Source organism: Vigna unguiculata, chromosome 3 (assembly GCF_037176805.1).
Source record: "Vigna unguiculata cultivar grain cowpea cultivar isolate G323 ecotype 2 chromosome 3, ASM3717680v1, whole genome shotgun sequence".
Taxonomy (NCBI): domain Eukaryota; kingdom Viridiplantae; phylum Streptophyta; class Magnoliopsida; order Fabales; family Fabaceae; genus Vigna; species Vigna unguiculata.
Genome location: NC_140794.1, coordinates 55199367 through 55220404, shown reverse-complemented (window position 1 = coordinate 55220404; position 21038 = coordinate 55199367). Strand labels below are relative to the sequence as shown.

The 21038-nt window shown below is 28.9% G+C and overlaps 2 protein-coding genes and 1 non-coding gene across 4 annotated transcripts; 1 reads left to right on the top strand and 2 right to left on the bottom strand.

The window, feature by feature from the left end:
* Nucleotides 1-3678: 3678 nt before the first annotated feature.
* Nucleotides 3679-7004, top strand: RFC2 (replication factor C 2). Its single transcript, XM_028061383.2, has 7 exons — nucleotides 3679-3973; nucleotides 4065-4171; nucleotides 4264-4365; nucleotides 4981-5176; nucleotides 6181-6309; nucleotides 6382-6576; nucleotides 6661-7004. The coding sequence occupies exons 1-7, from the start codon at nucleotides 3821-3823 to the stop codon at nucleotides 6769-6771; spliced, it is 993 nt and encodes a 330-aa protein (XP_027917184.1). The 5' UTR covers nucleotides 3679-3820; the 3' UTR covers nucleotides 6772-7004.
* Nucleotides 7005-8419: 1415 nt separating this feature from the next.
* TRNAV-AAC (transfer RNA valine (anticodon AAC)) lies at nucleotides 8420-8493 on the bottom strand. Its single transcript has one exon. It is a non-coding gene; the product is annotated as a tRNA-Val (tRNA).
* Nucleotides 8494-8956: 463 nt separating this feature from the next.
* On the bottom strand, nucleotides 8957-11965 carry LOC114176825 (protein IQ-DOMAIN 22-like). 2 transcript variants are annotated; one of them, XM_028062004.2, is made up of 5 exons: nucleotides 11877-11917; nucleotides 11404-11801; nucleotides 10167-10358; nucleotides 9963-10040; nucleotides 8957-9885 (listed from the first exon to the last, which is right to left on the bottom strand). In XM_028062004.2, exons 2-5 carry the CDS (start codon nucleotides 11761-11763, stop codon nucleotides 9178-9180), a joined length of 1338 nt encoding a protein of 445 aa, XP_027917805.1. In that variant the 5' UTR covers nucleotides 11764-11801; nucleotides 11877-11917; the 3' UTR covers nucleotides 8957-9177. The 2 variants fall into 2 exon arrangements, with proteins under 2 accessions (XP_027917805.1, XP_027917804.1); XM_028062003.2 differs by having other exon boundaries at nucleotides 11404-11965.
* Between the last annotated feature and the right edge of the window lie 9073 nt (nucleotides 11966-21038).

Here is a 21038-nt window from a genome sequence, read left to right as displayed (position 1 = left end):
TCGTCATCTTTCTTTATGACTAAAGTTACACTTTCATTCCTTTTTTTATAAAATTTGTTATCATAAAGTATTCACACTCATATTTGTTACTACTTTCCAGTTTCGCATTTATTCTTTTTTTCTTATTATAAATCTTTCATAGTTTCTGCTTTTATCTATGTACTGGATTGATGCCGTGTTGTATCCATAAAAAAATAATTTAAACATAATGGTATAAATTATATTTAATGTACAATCATTATAGATTTTAAAATATTTCATGGTAAATCTTATTAAAATATGATAAATTAAGAATACTTCGATGTTATAAATTAATATGTAATATTTGTTTCGAGTCATTCAGTACACTTTCATATGAAATTTGATATTTAAAAGCATGAATTCTTATATTGTTTACTCATAACATGGTCTTAGAATAACTTCAAGACTTCAAGTTGATATTGTTTGAAGTCAAGAAAATAAAACTATCATTGTACAGCAAACAATATATATAATATGTATCCTTAAACGTTATTGTTGTAGTATTTTGAAAATGTTGACAACCCTTATTAAGTGGAAGTGGTAATTAATACTAATTTTTTATTATTGATGAAAATATTTTATTAAAAATATAAAAGAATATGAAAAAAAAATATCATTAATCTAAATATCAATCATTACTATTGTTAACCCTTATTAAGTGGAAGTGGTAATTAATACTAATTTTTTATTATTGATGAAAATATTTGATTAAAAATATAAAAGAATATGAAAAAAAAAATCATGAATCTAAATATCAATATTACTATTGTTAAGAGGTAAATTTTAAGTCAAAGTAACAACAGTGGAATAAAAACAAATGTTCAAAAAACAATAAATTTTTTAATAGCAAGTAATACAATAGATCAGACAAATAAATCTTATCAAGATAACTCATAGTTCTGATATTATGTTAAGAAATGAACTTTAAACATAACTTAATCCTATAAATCTGACTTGTAAAATAAAGTTAGCATCCATATATATAGTATAAAATCGTCTTATTTTTAACCAACATAAAACTTTTAACAACATTTTTTTTTATAAAAAATCATTATTTTGATTCATAATAAATAAAACTACTAACAATGAAAAAGAAATACAAGTAGTCAAACTTATACATTTGTCTCATAAAATAACTTGGGAGTGTTTAATCCAGAAAAGTATGGCCATGATGATTAATGACACCTATTATGAAGAATTTGAGCAAAAGATTATTATTCGACAAAGATTAATAAAGTAGTGTTTAGTTATTCTGGAAGCTAATAATCAGTGGATAATATGTTTTCTTACATGAATGTAAACCGGGTCTTAACATCGAGAATAAATTTGAATGAGGTGTACCTTGGATATTAAACTCTATTGTGTAATGATTATTAATAGAAACTAATTTATATGTTAACTTAATCTCTTTTTTGGTGATTATTTTGGATATCACTTTTCATAACTAATAAAATTATATATTAATTTTGATGGGACAAATTATATATTTTGGATTAGAATTATTAATATGGAGATTATTTTTCAATTAGCTAATTTGTTTTGCAGAATCAAAGTAATTAAACAGCAAATTAATTAATTTCAAATTAAACAATTAAAGTATGGATTATGGACACTAATTTTCTAACTATCCAATTTAACTATACATTAATTCACAATTAAGTAATTTTATAAAATCCAATTAGTCTGACCTAATAAAATAGTACTATTTTAACATAGACAATAACAACTTATCATACACTCATCTCACATACATCACTGAGTGAGCACTTATGGATATGGATGACTAATGATTTCATAGCTGTTGATATTATTTGCATCCAAAATAATTTTGAAGGAAAATTTGTGACTTGAAATAGGTAATGCTTCACTTTTTAACTTGGGTATAAGACCAGAATAAATACATGCATATTTGTCTCATTTCAATCTTCTTGTACATCTCATTATCATGTTCATCAGTTATGTGTTTATTTTTATTTAATTTGAATTTAATAACTCAATTTTATATATACATTTCATTATTTTTATCATTTTATATCATTACTTTTAATTTTATCAAATTGTTATTTAATATTTTATAATTATAATTTATTTTCATATTTGATATTAAAGAAAATCATATATTTTCTTATATTAAATATTTGATGATGTAATATCTTTTTAATATAGTTTTTTGTAAAAAATATTATTTTGTTAATATTTATAATAGTAAAAGAACAATACATAGGTTGATACGAACACACTTTTTTTTAAATGAAAATAAAATAAAATATTATTTTAGTTGAATATAAAAATAAAAATAAAGAAAAAATTAAATTTTCACTAAAAAATAAAGATAAAATGTTCAAAATTCCCTTGTTATTAATTCTATCACAGTAATGAAAATGTAGTTTGCAAGTGGAATGGACACGGTATATAATAATAAAATGACTTTTTATTATTAAATTTTGATAATTTTTTATTATAATTTTAGGTGTTATTTTTTAAGTAATTTTTTATTTTATTTTTAATATTTTGAATTTATTTATAAATTATAAAAAAATTATCAAAATTTAGTATTAAAAGGATCATCATCCTATATAATATATTCTTAAATAAAACATACTTTATTCCTTTTCCTTTTACATTAATATTCTATTGTTATTTATTATATTTTTTCTTGAATCCATCACACTAAATTGCAAACAGTGTCTTTATCACTCTTGGTCAACAACTTTTTACTCAGTCACTCTACATTTATATTGTGCTTAAAGTGACATAATAATATCTTTGTTCTTTTAACCTTATCATTAAGCTCCTATTTCAACCAAATTGTGTCATATTTCATTTTTATGTATTTATGTAAATCTTTATGTCGATAAAGTACACCTGTTACTCTGCTATCAAATAAAATAGTGCACAACTTACATCACCGATATTTTTTCTTTATGTTACTCTCCTTCTGCAACACCACTTTTACAATTGCAACGTATCATCGATGATACTCATTTTGCACCGCTAAAACAATCATGTATAATAATTCTATTAACTATTTCAAATATAACCTTAAAAAGCAACTTTTAAATCTTTTTTAAAAATATATTTTTAGATTTTAAATTTTGTGGTGAAGTTCATTTATATTCTAAAATTTCATATAGTTTAATTCAAAATAGATATAATTTGTATAATTCAACAACTTTAATCTTTTAGGTTTATTAAACAATATTGAAGATTTATATTGTTATTTGAGTCAGAACTAGACAAACACATTTGAGTTATGAAAGTTATATATATTCATTAAAATTTTAGAAATCAAATTATATTAAAAAAAAAATTTATATTAAAATTCATAATTAAAAATATATTTAACATTTTTTAATTAAATAATATTGTAAAATTCTTTAGATCCGTATTTTAAGTCTTACGTTTGCAAGGAATCTATTATAATTATTATCTTTATTATTGTAAATTTTAATTTATAAAGTTTTTATGATGAAAAATTAAATATAGAAAACATTATATATGGACAAAAAGAAAGCAAAACTGAATACATAAATACTAAAACAAATAATTTTAAAGCAAAGAAGTAAATTATAATTTTGTATAAGTATATAAAAAAATAAACATGTAAGCTATGTTTTTAGAAAAAAAATATTCCTTTGGGATTTTCCCTCACACAAATCAATCCCTGGCATGGGATTTTCCCTCTAAAACTGGGACACATTTCTTCAAAGTTTGAAGGGGTTTGGGATATAGGGTTTTGAGGGTTTTCTCTTCTCATTTGCAACCGTAAACTGAAATCCTTGTTTATTGGTGGCGAAGCATGTCATCGTCTTCCTCAAGCAACATCTATGACATGCCATGGGTAGAGAAGTATCGTCCCAGCAAGATCGCTGATATCGTCGGCAACGAGGACGCTGTCTCCAGATTGCAAGTCATTGCTCGCGATGGCAACATGCCCAATCTCATCTTATCAGTGAGTTTTTTTCTTTCATTACGCTTCTTGAACTGACTTCTTACATTGACGCTTTCCCTTTCTCGCTCTTTCATTCTATGTCTCATCTTAGGGTCCTCCTGGGACCGGAAAAACCACTAGCATACTAGCCCTCGCTAACGAGCTTATCGGGCCAAATTGCAAGGAAGGTGTTCTTGAACTTAATGCTTCTGATGATAGGTTTGTTTAGTGATTTCACATTTCGCTTCCCTGATTGCAACACGTTTTATCTTTTTTTCTTTTTCAAATTATCCTTTTCCTTCTTGTTGCAGAGGAATTGATGTTGTGAGGAACAAGATCAAGATGTTTGCTCAGAAGAAAGTGACCCTCCCCCCTGGGAGGCACAAGATTGTAATACTGGATGAAGCTGATAGGTGAGTTTTGATGATAGTCTAATTTAAGTCCAATTGATACCAATTTTTGCATGTTTCAACACCAACACTATGTTCGCCCTTGTGAAACTTACCCGGGATTGCTTGAACGGAGGTGTGAGTTTGTTGGAGTCCTGCATTGATTGTAAATGGATAAGAAAAGTTGTGAGTTGGTGTCTTAATTTTTTAGTGTCAAATCTCTCCATTTTCCATGCATGAAACAGTTCAATAAGTGGTATCGGAGCCATTGGTTCATCATCATATGGACTGACTTATATGAGTATAATATAAAGTAGGCGAATAATTTTGAATTATGGACCTTTGTATCGACAGACATATCCCATTTTGGTAAGCAATTGTACAAGTAAGAGAGATTGTTGGAGTCAAGTGTGACAAGAGACCAACAGATCTATTGTTTTAATACACAAATTTGATTATAAAAAATGAAAATGTGGGGGAAGATTACAGATTACACTAATAATAATCAGTTAGGTTTTTTAATAGAAATTGGTTATGGGAAAGGGCGGTGGACATTTTTGCATTTGTAACATGATAATGAAGAAATTTGTCTGCTCTTATTCTGTTTGCCCTCTAATTTTGTTCATTTTTTCAATTCAGTATGACCACAGGGGCACAACAAGCATTGAGGAGGACGATGGAGATATATTCTAACTCTACTCGTTTTGCTCTTGCTTGCAATACCTCGGCTAAGATTATTGAGCCCATTCAGAGTAGATGTGCCATAGTGCGGTTTTCACGATTGTCTGATCAAGAGATACTTGGTCGACTCATGATTGTGGTTCAAGCCGAGAAGGTACCTCAAAATTCATTCTGCCTTCAACTATCATAAGACATGCTTGTAGTATTCCTACTTGTGACAGGAGCATAGGTTTGACTATCTGTCATTATTGGAAATGTCACAGTTTATGAATAATAATACAATCACCACTGTCATCTTCTGTTTCTTTATAATTATTTTTTGGTGTCAAAAGCGGGGTTCTTGATTTAGAAGAAATTTCTTTTCTGTTTTGTTTCTCTTTGCTTGTTTTCTTTTCTAAGTTAAGCTTTTTTTTTTGCACAAGTCTATCTTGTCTTTTGATTGTTTGTATATGTATCCATCGTTTTAACTTTGATTCTTTGACCTGTTTAGTGTTTCTCAACTATTGATTTGCATTCCTTCCTTTCTGGGAAATTTTCATCCTGTATTGTATAATGATTATTGATGCATAGTTGGGAAGAAAGTGAAAAGAAAAGAATTTGGAAGCTTTGTTGATTAGGATTATTGTATGTATTTGCTGCACACTGTTAACTAAGAACGATGATCTTAAATATTTGATCACTTGCTTTTGCTGTCGTTATGTGATATAGTAGTGAAAGGGTTGCAAAAAATTTATGGCAACTAAATCTTATAGGGACATGTGCATGCATTCTTAGTTTTTTTATAAGGCGGCCTAATATACTACGCTTCCACCATTTTGATTATAAAACTGTTGTTATTTGCCACAATTATTGATGGTTGACGGGCATCGCATAATATATAGCTTAAGCAGGGTTGCAATGACAAGAATAATACATATACGTTTTAGTAACTACTGTTGTTATATTTCATTGTTTTCTTTTATTTCTAAATTTATTATTAGTCTCACTAATGAGACCTGTTAGAGTGTTTCGTCATAGCTGCCATGAGCCACCATGAGATCAGTACCATGCCATAACATTGTGCATCACCATGGCTGCTATTTGATAATACTGGTTGCCATCTATTTTGGCTTCGATAGTATTGATGAAATGTATAACTGAGTCGTGCTCTTGTTGAAGGTTCCCTACGTTCCTGAAGGACTTGAAGCCATCATTTTCACTGCCGATGGTGATATGAGGCAGGCATTGAATAACTTGCAAGCAACATACAGTGGGTTCCAATTTGTTAACCAAGCAAATGTTTTTAAGGTTAGAATCAACTATGATTTGTATTTTCCACAGTTTGTCATTGGTTTTGTTGAAATCTATGGTTGGTTTCAGGTTTGTGACCAGCCACATCCACTGCATGTGAAGAATATGGTGCGTAATGTGATTGAAGGGAACTTTGATGAGGCTTGTTCGGGCCTCAAGCAACTATATGATTTAGGATATTCTCCCACTGATATCATCACGACCCTTTTTCGTATCATAAAAAGCTATGATATGGCTGAGTATCTGAAATTGGAATTCATGAAGGTAGCTACTAATCTATTCGCTTATACACACACACACACTCACACGTGCATAAAGTATCTGACTGACACAGTCTTCAAATTGCAGGAAACTGGGTTTGCTCATATGAGAATTTGTGATGGTGTTGGATCTTATCTTCAATTGTGTGGTTTATTGGCTAAGCTTTCCCTAGTTCGAGAGACGGCTAAAGCTGTATGAGCTTGTCTCGAGTGCAACTGAGTTGTCACGGTTTTCATATTTCCGATAGTGTAAAATGTTCTAATGATGTACCCATATTTTCTTATGTTCAGATGCCAATTGATACATCAATGTATCAATTGATGTATCAATTGATACATTGATAAAATGTTTTTAGCTTGGATGAACTGTGTTACCTTTGAACATGTTTTATCTGTATAGAGTTCTTATTTATGACATCAATGGTAAAAGAATGTGGGGGTTAGTTACTTTTAACAATGGGTTTGTGGGAAGGGAAAAAGAAGGAACAGCGTTTGTTGCAGTCAATAAATCTGTACTGTTAGATTAATTCAAAGCTTTATGCTATGCCACATCTATACTTAGATCTAATAACTAGTACCTACAAATGTTTAGGTTTGACACATAAATTTCCCTCCCACTTTCATCAACATGGCTTGTTCATCACATCTGAAAGAGACACTGGAGTCTCCCTAATCCAAAGGACCTGAAAGTTATATGTAGAAATACAATACTCCACCAAATATATAAAAGAAACTGGAAGACCAATATCATGAGGGGTGTCCACAACAAAATCCCATTTTAACAAATGGTAAGATTTTTCTACATCCACATATATCGCAATCCAACCCAACATTCCCTTTCTTATTTTTCACAGAGCATGTTTATCTCATCAGTTGGTAGTTTAGGGAAAGCACATTGCATACAAAATGCTGAATAAGGAATGTCCATAGTAAAAATAGTAGTTTTATATTTGTATTTTTGTTCCCATGGAAAGAAAAGCACCAATCGTATTGGTTTGTATCCGTTGGAGTTGATTTTTGTACACCTACAATTGTGAGTAAACATAAGTAGTAAGTAAACTAGACTTCAATTACATCGAGTCCAGGGTAAATATAATAAAAATAAACTAATAAGAACAGTAATAAACATAATAAAATATTAAAATAATAATGAGAATAAATTAATAATAATAATAACTACAATAATATTAACAATAAAATAAAATTGTAAAATAACTTTGAATTCTCTAATTTTCTTATTGTGTTGTTTCTTTAATGGGTGAATTACACTAATTTTAATATCTTAAAATATATTAAAATATTTTAAAACATTAAAACATTAAAATTAACCTAATTTGGAGGCAGAAAATTTTAACATAAAATAAATTTAAAGAAGTCAAATTCTAATTTTCTCATTTCTTCATATTTTTCACTCTTTTTTTTCATTTAATCCAAACAATCACATTTTTCTTGTCATTTTTTTTCATTCTCTAATTTCTACTCCTCAATTCAAATAACATATCGAAAACATTACCATCATTATCTTGTCCAACATCGTAAGCGAGAAGTCGACACATAAATATGCAAATTAAACATAAATAACAAGACATCAATGCGGAAACAAGTCACAGCAAACAAGAACAACGTATATCATTGTTGTTACACAATAACAATACACTCTTATAGTAAAATGAAAGGAATAAACTAAAATATTAATCTTGTTTTAGCTGCAATTTTTTCGTCGTTGGAGTGTGTGCTACACCAATCTACATGTCCTCAGTATTTTTTTTTATTAAATAGGTAAATCTTCTTCCTAAAATAGTAACGCAAAAAAGTACCTAAAAGAATGAAAAAAAAAGTTTTATCATTGGCGTCGCCCGGACTTGAACCGGAGACCTTCAGTGTGTTAGACTGACGTGATAACCAACTACACCACGACACCCTCATGTTCGTCAACTATTAATATTAGAATTTATTCATTGCATTTTCTTAGTAGTGTTATTTATGAAAATTATGTGAATATACTGAGCACTTCAAATATTGAATTATATAATGTCATATTAAGAGTAATTGAGTTAATTTATAAATCCTTTTAAGACTGCAATAGAAGCTTTCTTGAATATTATTTGTTATCAAACCAAAATCTTAACATGCTAAAAATTAGTTCACACTCAGCCCCCAAATCCAAGCATTTCATGACACTTTTTAGTATATTTTAGAATAAAACAAAGATTTAGAAAATAGTTTGATTGTATTTAAAACGTGTTTTGTTCAGTTGCATATTAAACCATCTCAATTCAAATTTAGCGAAATTGAGTGCATTTGATTCCATATTAATTTAATGATTCATTTAACAATGTTAGCCCCATCTCTAGTAAAAGAAACCACTATGAATAGATCAAGCGTGCAAGGTAAAACTGAAAAGCTAAGATAATAATTCCTTTGAACAGTCCATCCAAGTCAGAAAATGACTTGACACTTAGCAGCAGCATGCACTGAAATTTCGAAATAGATTTCTAATGCTAACACTTAAAACTGCAATGGAAGCCTAAAGTAGAAGAAGTTAGCAAAATCAGATGCTAAGACTATAAAAAAGAAGACACATAATCTTAAACATTAACACAACTCAGAATCTGTACCCGACAGGCATACCAAGCTTGTCCAAACGACCAGAACCGGGATATGCCTTGTTGGTGAAGCTTGCATGCATTGCCCTTTGTGTGGCCAATCTTGACATGTCAAATCCATTAAGAGAGTATCTATTTGATGAACCAGGTCTCTCAGAATTTGGCCTTTGTTTTGGGGCACTCAAAGATCTCACCTTTGCTTTCGAAGACTCAGTGCATGCCATGTAACTTGGGTAGTCAGCATAACCACGAATGTAGCTTCTAGACCCATCACTCCTTGCGGGGGTAAAAGGGCTTCTATTGAAGCCATCGTCTTTGGAAGTGGCTGATAAGAATTGTGGACTGTTGTCAGCAGTGCAGAACGGACTCTCCTCTATCTCGTTGACTTTTTGTGAGCTGCAACTGTATGACTGAACTTCACCACATGGACTTTGACCAGATTGAAGAGATGTTGACTCCTTTGTGCTGTTCAAACTCTTGCTGTAATGATCAGAAACCGTGGAGTAAGAGAGGTTTCTACGCTTTGTAAAGTGTGGTTTTCCAGAATCAACTTCAAGAACCCTGTCATTTCTTTCATCATTGGAACTGTATGTTCTTATCAATGATCTTGCTGAGCTCCATGGTTGATCAGTTACTTGATTCTCCAATCTGCTACCACATATCTCTTGATAGCCATTGATCTGAACACAGGATTTGGAGCCATTTCTCTGCAATGGCACAGATGCTTCTATAAGAATTTACAACTTCATAAATTCAGGGTAAATTCTGGCTGAAATTAAAGTACCTTGAATATAGGTGATTGCTCATATTTCATGCTTTTAGAGCTGATAGGGCTCTCAAATTTTTCTGGTGTTTCTGGACCCTGCAGATGGTAATTTGAAAACCACATGATCATATCAAGATTAACAAGAGAATGAGGTGCAAACCAATAAAAGATAAAAATGGTTTTGAATCTCCAATAAAAGGATAGGAATTTAGTAATACTAACATGGAGGTGGGTAGAAAACTTTGAGCTTGAAGGTGAGGCATGCAGAACCAAGCCTGCAGAGACTTGTGCCTGTGTATGCAAGAGTGCTTGCACTCTTTTCAGCCATTGTGCTGTACGCTTCCTCTCAATGTGACCTCTCACTAATGCTTGCAGCTTCACCAACCCTTTTAATGCTCTCAGTGCTCTCCTTGCCTAAACATTGCAACAAGTACATCACCACAAGAAGGTTACATTCCAAGTTATAGCAGGCAATGGAAAACTTCAGTGAACAACGACAAATATTTGAATCACATACGAAACAAAAAATGAACGACTTTTTATTTTAATATAGAATTTATCTCTTTCATAATTTTTAACACTATTATATGTCCATAGTCACTAACCAAAAAGCTCGCATTAATTATGGTGAAGAAGAAGGAAGGAAGAACAGGGTTGCAATTTGTCTTGGAAAAATGATAAAAGCATATAAAATTCAAGTGTATTACGTCTCCTCAATCTGAAGACACAAGTCTGTCCCCACATAACCAAAAGACCAAAAGGCCAAAGACATTGTTTCACCAAAAAGACAGTATCTTTATGGGCCATGGCAGAAGAACTGAACCGTGTGGACACAATTTGGCCGCTAGTGGGAAATCAAACATTGAAAAAGGGTAAAAACCACCAACTCATGCAATGCGCCACTACTCGTGTCCTTATACATCAAACCTAGGTACAATGCGAAGCCATCACCCCTAGATTTGTAAATACTTTCTACCCGAAACAAACCATGTGAATCACCCATCACATGTTTTAACTATTAACTAATTCCTTCCAAATGATTATCGTTATTAGTAGTAGTATTATTTAATACCATTAAGTATGAAACAAAGGCTTTAATTTTTCAAGTAATATTTCAGTTTTGAGCTTTTACAAAACAAGAAATGATTGAGATTCTCCACTAAAGATGGTTCCCAAAATCAGTGAACCATTTAACTGTGAAAAGGAACTACAATAATGCCGGTACTACTAAGAAAAGAAGATTTCACAAATGCATTTTGGAGATAAAAAATTTCAGGCAGCTAGTTTGGAGCAAAAGGACAAAACAGAACAGCTCGGTAACACAACGAACTAACTACGAAGAATCACCTCAACAACAACAAAAGAAAAAAAAACAGAAGATTAAAGAATGATGGCAGAGAAACAAAAAAAAATAATGTTGTTAAAAATGGTGAGAATAATAATAGAGAAGGATACGAACCAGACAGCCCCGAAAAGCGGCTTGGATCTTAACGGCGGCCCAGTGCTGGCGAATCCTTGTGGGCCCCACGTCGGTGCATCTGCCGCTGCTGCTTGTTAGTCTGACAACAACGGCAGCAGCTTCGGCGGCAGCCACCGCCGCTTCCGCCACCGCAGCAGTGGCTGCTGCCACTGCCATGGCGTGCTTGCTGCCGTCGTTTCCTTGTGGTGGACACGTGGCAGCAGTGTTGTTGTCCTTTTCTGTGTTTGATTTAACGAAGCTCCATCGGCGTTTCTCTTTGGGTGGCTTCGCAGGTGAGGTGCTACGCTCTGTTTTTTTGAGACCCAGAAGCCCGCGAAACCACTTTGACGCCTTGCCCATTGCTTATCACAAGTTTTGGGTTTCGAGAAAGAACAAAACTTGCGTAAAAAAAAATAGCAACAGTTACGAGGGAGAGAGGAAGAAAAGAGGAAGAAGAAAAAAACAGAGCTTACTAGTGACCAAAGGAAGAGGAGGTGTGGGTTTTTTGAGTGAAAGGAAGAAACTTTTGTGCACCTTTGTGACGTGACTTTAAGCCAAACCAACTTTTACCCTCTTTTTTTAATCATTCCAGACTTAAAATACGTGTTCATTATATGTTCTGTGTCTCATGTGTTAATTATATTGTATTAGGATAATTTACATTTATTATTCCAATCTCAGGTTTATATCCATTCTTTATAAGATGAGAACTTCAATTAAAACACATTTTCTACTTTTTTTTTTTTTAATTAAGTGCTAAATTTTAATAGAAAAAACAGTTTTTGCAAATAAAATGGGTGAAAGACAAAATAAAGTGAGTGGTGGCGACTATTTAAGCTATTGTGTTATATTTTTAATGAAGCGTGAAATGTGTGTGTGACCTTAAAATAAACTTCTTCAATACTTGTTTTTTGCATGGCGTACTCTTATTTCTTCTCGCGTTCTAACTTTGATGAAGATTCTTTTGACTTCTAACTCCACACTTTGAAAATTTTGGTTTGTGTTTGTTTGATTCTATTATTTGCCGGGCTATTATCACTCATAAGTATGGTATAAAATAATTTATATGTCAGTTTACTGTGTTTGTTTCGATATATATGAAAATAAGTAAAAGAGAAAAAGGAAATAAGAGCCTAAATGACCTAACTCTAAAATTAGAAATGTTTTAGCTATGAAGTATTTTTCATTCTACTTTAAAATTTTGATACTAGTTTTAAAGGTGAAAGAGAAGAAAAATGAGTAAACTGAGGTTGAAGCAGGGAAGTGAATGAAAGCAATAAAAGATGCAGGAAAGTAAATATATTAAAAGTGTGAGGAAATTTGATAATTGATGATGGTGAATGGTGGTGGAGAGATAATTTGATTTGATTCGGAAATCGAGGAGAAGCAAAGAAGGAAAGTGGAAAAGACGTATCTTGAGGAGATGCAGAGTGAAATGGCAGAAGAAGAGTAAGATAATAATAAAATTTCGTCATAACCGGAGCTCGCGATCCCACCAAGGATGGATGAAACGTGCTCTGAGACCACTATATAGCAGTACCTCCCGCACATACCAGAGAATAAATTTAGGTGAATTTCAATAAAAATGAAAGTGATAATATAATAATGTTTGGATTAAAGAAAAGTAGATCGTGACGAACGAATTTGAGGCGAAAATTTATATAGTTTAATTTGGTAGATTAAAAAATATTTTAATTAATAAAGTGAAATGATTATGATTTTATTGTTGAGGATAAATAAAATTTGAATTTAAATGTAATTATTATTATTATTATTTTATAACTCTTTTTTCTCAGGAGTTGTTCCTCTTCATCACATTATTTCTGTCACAAGATCACTAATGCAGGAATACCACGACACTGATGATACCACCTGATCATGTCACTAGCAACACCGTGAAAATGACATCAAATGGATACAAGAATAATAGTGAAAATTGTACAAAATTGTGCAAAATTGAGACGAGAATTGATTCTGGAAAAAATTAGGATTGATTTTGCTTAAGAGACATACATGAGAATCGATTCTCTTAAAAAAAAAAATAGAGTAACTTGCATATTATGAGGTGGCTTTTTCTCTTTCTCCTCATTTCAGTGGATTGCCTTTTCGAACATCTTAATACAAATTTGTTCTCATTTTTCTTTTCAAATCATGAAACAAACGAAACTCACTCGTTTTTAAATTTGTTTTTCTTTTTGTGGAAAATGACTATAGTTGTGTGTCTTGATAGATAAGGTAATTTTTTTCTTGTAAAAGTTGAATGTTGAGTTGAGAGAGTTTGTAAACTTTTCCTTGAAAGAAAATAAGTATGTAGTGCTATAATAAAATTTTGGTGGCCGCTTCTAGATATAGGATTTGATGTGTCAAACGTTAAATTTGACTGTGTGTTTTTATTTGTTTTTTGTTATGTGTTTTTGTTAGAAGGTATATTTTTTATTATGTATTTTTCAACAATAAATACAAATCTCCTTCAACTTCTTACCACACAATGTTTTAATCTATGTGATGTAGATCATCACTAGAGTATGGATATCTCATTTTTGTATTAGGTTCATGTACTTTATACTACGAGTGTTAGTTAGAATCACAATATCATCCAAATATTTCTCATTACACACTCGTACAAAAATCACGATACAACAATAGGTATTAATATGTTCAACTACTTTAGGTCATATAATGACACAAATATAAACATACAATATACAACATTATGTATATTAGACTATCACCTATATAAGATGCATCCAAAAATTGTTTTAACGAATTCATGTTGCTTAAACAAACTTTTTCTTTTCAAAGAAAATTTTTCTTTCTTAATAATGATGGAGCTTGTTACTCTTAGAAGAAAGAAGATTGGTTTGATATTTCACTCACTCAAGTGTCCTATCATCGTTTGAGCAATCATTATTTCTCTTGTATCACTTAATCATAACGTTGAAGTAAAAAAGACTTATTGTATGATTTGACAAATTTCATAAACATCATATACCACATTTTTACTAACTCTTAAGCAACCATTTATCAATTGAACAAGACTACTCGTTACATGGTCTAATAAAGAAATACCATGTATCATCATCACATCTTAATGTTTGATTACTTAAGTGATGAAAGTACAAATGAAGAGAAAATTGTCTATATCTCTTCCTTACTCCAGCCTTAAGCCATCAATAATAAATTGAATATATGCAACTTTATCAACTCTCCTTATTTGAACCACTTTTAAAATATCACAAAGGTCCAAATTAAATTACGGAAAATGTTTAAATCTACTTTATGAATATTTTTCCTTATTCATATCACTATCACATTTTTTATCAATGTCGTTGAAAAATATAAGAATAGATCGAATTAGTGAAAGATAAATGAGCCCTTATTATCATTAATAATGTGTTTATTGTGACCAATAACGTGTTTCGACCATCTTACCATCTTAATTGATCAATAACTATTTTATTAGATATATCATTTATTTAAAGAGCATGAAACTTTTAAACTCAGCCTAAAAGGAGTATAAGGAGAGAGAATTTTAAATAAATTACATTCTTACAAAATTAAAAAAAAAAAAAGAATTTATTACAATATGTTTATAAAATTTTCATTTTACTCGTTAAAATTTATATCTACAAATACAGGTCTTATAATTGTAATTTTAATAATAAAAAATCAATATTTATTATTTGTCATATAAGTGGTGGATCTCACGTAAAGGAATTTCGTCTGGTAGTTATTCTTTGATCCTTCTAATAATGTGTAATGAAGACAAAATTTATTTACGTGTCACTTCATAAATAGTTATAAAAATAAAATAAGAATTTGATTCAAGAAAAGTAGAAAAGAGATTAAGATAAAAATTGAAAGATAAGTACATACTAATGGTAAACAGTATAGAAGCGTTCACAATTTTCTTAAAATTATTTATCCTCTGCTTCCTTCTTACGAAACACCACAAATTATATATTTTTTAATTTAAAATCATGCATGTTGACAACGAGTTACATGTATTCATACACATTGGTCATATCTTATTATGTAATAAAAAAATAAATTTTACTATTTACTGAAAAATATGTTTTAGATTATATATGTTACGACAATAGTCATGCAATGAAATCAAATTAACAAGTCTTTACAACTCAGTATACTACTTCTTTTTCTAAGTTTACATTTCAATTATCTAGACCAATGTTAGATTCTCATAACAACGTAAAACAATTAAGAAAAAACAAAAGTATAAGAATTTGAAAAAAATAAATATAGTTGTTAATGTATTTCGAACGTTGTTATATATCGTTCATAATAATATATAGGTTATTTTATTGAAATAAATCAATAAGTATTACAAGAAAATATTCTATTAGTAACTAATTTTAGTGATTAAAAATTGTTAGTTAGTGATTAATTTAGATACCAATTTACAAAGTAAAAATTTATTGTTTATTAAAATAGTCACTATTATAAATAAAAAATTATAATTGTCCACTATTTATTTAAATTTATCTTTTTTTTTTTAATTTTATGTACAATAAAAAAGAATATACATATTTCCTTTCCAATTGTATAATCTAAATAATCATTATTTTAAATTAAAAATATTATATATATATATATATATATATATATATATATACTTAATCTTTAAATCACAATTAATTTAGATCTAATTATTTTTAGATTAAAATAATTAATTTATATTTACTATTTTAGATAATTGTTTATTTTATTTTAATTTTAATTTTTATCTATAATAATATATAAAGAAAATTATCTTGTGTTCATATTTTATAATATCAATTCTGTTATTTAATATATAAAGAAAATTCTTTATGTATCTATATTTTATAATATCAATTCTATCCTTTATAATATAATTATTTATTAAATTTTTTAAAATTAATTATTATTTTTACATATGTTCTATAAAACTGTTTATTTATTTTTATTCATCAACAATTAATTTCTCTATTAATTTTACTTTATTTTTAATAAAAATAAATTTATTTTATAAATTAATTTAATAATATCACATTATTATCGGTATTAATATACTATCAATTTAAAAAATTTATATAGACAAACACTATCAGACTATCGCACGTATGTGTTTTCACCCTAACGAACCCAGGCCAGGCCCACCCTAAGCTAGTTTCGTTCCCTGACACAACCATCGAATGGGACAACAACCGTAGTTCCAAATCTTTTCCATCTCATATACGCACCGCAGAAACGTGAAAATGAGTTTAAGTGAATTTTATAACATAAAAAAGAAAGGTTTAATTAGTCGTAAGGTACCCAGTTTGGTACTATTGTGTCAAATTGGTATCCGCTTTTAAAAAAGTGTCTATTGTATCCCAACTTTTGAAAATTGCTTCAATTAGGTACCTTTCAGACAGAGTTGACTAACGCCGTTAGTCAATGTGCCACGTGTCAATCTGTGATTTTTTTGATTTTTTTAAAAAAATATTTAATTTTTTTTATTTTTAAAAATTTTTTTAATTTAAAAAAAAATTATAAATGCCACGTGTCAAGTCCTGGTGTGTGACACGTGACATTGTCAGTGCCACGTGGCATTGTAATGTCATGTGTCAGTGTCACTATTAGATGCCATTGTGATGATTTCGATTTAGTCCCCATTTATGTTTTTTCGTTTCAATTTAGTACCTACTTATGTGTATTTGATTCAATTTTGACCTAATAATTTTTAATAATTAAAATTTTTTTTAATAAAATTAAAAGTAATTAAGTATAAAAGTTTTAAAAAAATTAAGTATTTGATATTTATATTAAAATTTAGTGGTAAAAGTCATTTTATTAAGTCATTTTTAATAAAAAAAAATAGCATAACATTTATACAAATAATAAATTTGGTCTGAGATTGAGAGAAACATTATAAATATTAGTACTTAATTTTGTAAAAATATTTATACTTAATTATTTTTAATCTTATAAAAAATGGATTACAAAAATATTTTAATTATTAAAAAACAATTGGGACAAAATTGAATCATATACACCTACTTAGGTACTAAATTGAAACAAAAAGAAATATGTGGGGACTAAATCGAAATCAACACAATGACATCTAATAGTGACACTGACACGTGGCATTACAATGCCACGTGGCACTGACAATGCCACGTGTCACACGTGGCATTTTTATTTTTTATTTTTTAAAAATTTTAAAAAAAAATTAAAATTAAAAAAAAAATTAAAATTTTTTTTAAAAAGAAATCAAAAAATCCACAGATTGACACGTGGCACGTTGACTAACGGCGTTAGTCAATCTGAAAGGGACCTAATTGAAGCAATTTTCAAAAGTTGGGATGCAATTGACACTTTTTTAAAAGCGGGTATTAATTTGACACACTAGTACCAAACTGGGTACCTTACGATTAATTAAACCAAAAAGAAATTATGTCTGATTAAGAAGAAAAAGAAGAAAAAGAAGAAAAAAATGGGATTATTCTTTTATAATGTTTAGTTTAATAGGAAAGAGAGAGGAAGAAAAAGCGAAATTACATTAAATTAAAATTAAACATAAAAAAGAGAAATTACCTGCAATATATTTGAACGAAAGAAACATAAAATTTTTCATTCTGGAACATTCTTTTTTCTTCCTTTCTTGCTTGACTACCCATGCTTGGTTGGTAATATTTCCATTTAGAAGGAAACAAAAGAGATGATTTGGTATTGATTGTCATTGGAGCAAGAGAATGGTGAAGATGGTCGTTGCTGGTGCAGTTGTTGGAACAGTAGAGGGAGGATGGATTGATGATAAAATTTTGTTTGATATTAAGAAACAGGCATCATAATATTGGTTTTAGAGAAAAGGAAAGAAAAGATAGGGTTAGGGTTAGGGTTAGGGTTAGGGTTAGTGGTTAAAGATGATAGACACAGAAAAAAGGAGAATAAGGTTATTGATTGGTAGTGTATGAAGGAAGCAGTGTAGCAGTGTAGATGGTAGGTAGGCAGGAAGATAGAGAAGAGAGTGGTATGGTAGATCACGTGACTGACATTATATATAAACCAGTTCCTGTTATTGGTGAAATAGCCTCACCACTTCTGAACAACAAAACAATGCTCCATTCCACGCTGTTTCTTCACGTGTCTTCAACTTTCTTAACATCTCACTTATGCTAATCAAAAATTACTTTTATATATTCTAAATAATAAACTGCAAGATCTGTAACACGGATTTCTTTCTTACATGCTGCTTAAATACCTACGTCATTACTATATATATCATTTCTAATATTCAGTTAGTGAAACCTGAAACCTGTAAAAAAAAAAAAGATTAAATTTGAGCTCAAGTTTTAAAAGAATCGATTTTCTTTTTAGAATTCTTGTATCCTCTCATTATACCATTATATTATAAGATACTAAGTTTCTGTAAAATAGATTAGATAAGAGTATCTAACTTCCATATTAATTCACTAATTCTCACTACATAATCTTTAATATCTATAAATAATTAACCCACACCAATCACCATTTAAATTCCATTATACATTTATTAATTTCCACATTGAGAAATATAAATAATTTACTTCATGATATTTTTTATCTTTACATATATGACCGATCAATCTTCTAATATAAAAAATATAATTTATACTTAAGATTTTCTATTTTGGTTGTTTTCCATTCTTATTCTTTAAATTATTGTTTTTCTAAATTAAAATGATTAGTTTGTCAATTTTACTAAATGACTGTTTTTTAAAATTAATATTTTTTAAATAATTATTTTTAAATTAAACTGAAAATCTATAATAAATTGTAAAAATTATTTATATTTATTTTATAATTATAAAATAAAGTAAACACACATATTTTTACTAATAAAAATATAAAAGTAAAATAAAATTATGGTACACATCTAGGTCATATCACTATTGGTAGGCATTAGGCATATATAGACGGGCAAGGGTGGGGGACTACATCTCCCTACACCACTTAATCAGTTTTTCACCTTTAACTATATACACAATGTCCAAAAAATTATATAAAATAATTTGTTTGATTGAGATAGGTACACAAAAGTACCATACGCATTTAAGTACTGCAAAACCAACACGCCCATGGAGTAAATTTACGGCGTCTGGGGTGAGTAAATTTGATTCACATGGATTAAGTTAAAAATTATATAATCTCACTTTATTATGATGAGTTAGTGGACTAGTAAGTTGATTAATATTTTTTTATAATTTATTTTATATATTTATTGTATTGTAATGAGAATAAATTAATTTAATTTATTTTTTATAATAATAAAATTAAAATGTTCATTTAATTTTTAAAATATTATTATAAAAATAACAGTTAAAAATTAAAGTATTAACATATATAATTTATAATTTGATAAAGAAATTAATTAAGTATTTAAAATATTTAAATATTATTGATCAATATTATAACATTTAAAAAAAATAAAATTATGAACAGAAATAGTAAATAGTTATAACCCACCGATATTATAAATAATATGGACTATTAAAACAGTTTTGGATTTACTTCTTATTAAAAGAAGTTTCATTTTCTTCAAAGTCAACTGAATCACAAGCAAAATAAAGGGAACATTGCTTGCAGTTTCAAGAAAATAACATCGTCTTTCATTTAAAATGAAAATCTTTTATAATTTTTTCTTATTAACAAAAATAGTATTTTAAATGGGAATTGTACAAGATAAAATAATAAAAGAGATTTATAATGGTCAGTTCTGTCAGTAGTTGTCGTTCACTGTTCATTGATGAGTGTCGTAGTTGAGCTTCTGATGTTTTTTTGAATAACAATCATACCAATTTTATTTATAGGAGCATTTGTTACAATAAAAAGTTTTAGATTAATACAAATCCTGGGAAAGTAATAACAACTGGAAATAAGTTTTCCAAAATGTATTTTAGCTATCTTCCCTACAAGATATTTTCATGAGAAGTTGAAAATTTAAGTTTCTTATGTTAAGATAAAAGTTTATTTAATGTGATAAAAGAAATTAAAATTTATCTTAGATTACCAGGACACTAATATCTTTTACTATTCAAACGTATTGTTATGACAAGATGAAAAAAAAAAAACAGAGAAAAAAAAGACACACAAAAATTTACGTGGCTCGGTCAATGTGACATATGTTCACGGGACAGTTTAAGAATTTTTTATCTCTGAATAATAATAGAAAGATACATGATACAGATGTCTTTTAGCTTTATAAAAGAGTAAAAAATAACAACTTCTTTAAACCTCATTACAACCCATAACTATATTATAAATATATGAAGTAAGGAAGATGAAGGGACAACAAACATTCATATAAATCTTAATTTTTAATTTCAATATTTTTACATTTATTATTTTTATGTACCCAAATTAGTTTCTTATACCAAACTTGCTAAACAGGGTTGTTATATATATATATATATATATATATATATATATATATATATATGATTATTGGGATGCTATTAAGAATATGAGGATCTCCAATCTTGCGATAAAAGATTCAGTGTAATATCTCCAGATTTTTTTTTTTCGTTGAAGGAAGAAGAAAAAACAACCTTAAATAACGTTTCTTTTTGTTTTGTCGTACATATTACTATTACAATAATATTATCATACTTATTTACAAAGTTGTGGTTGAC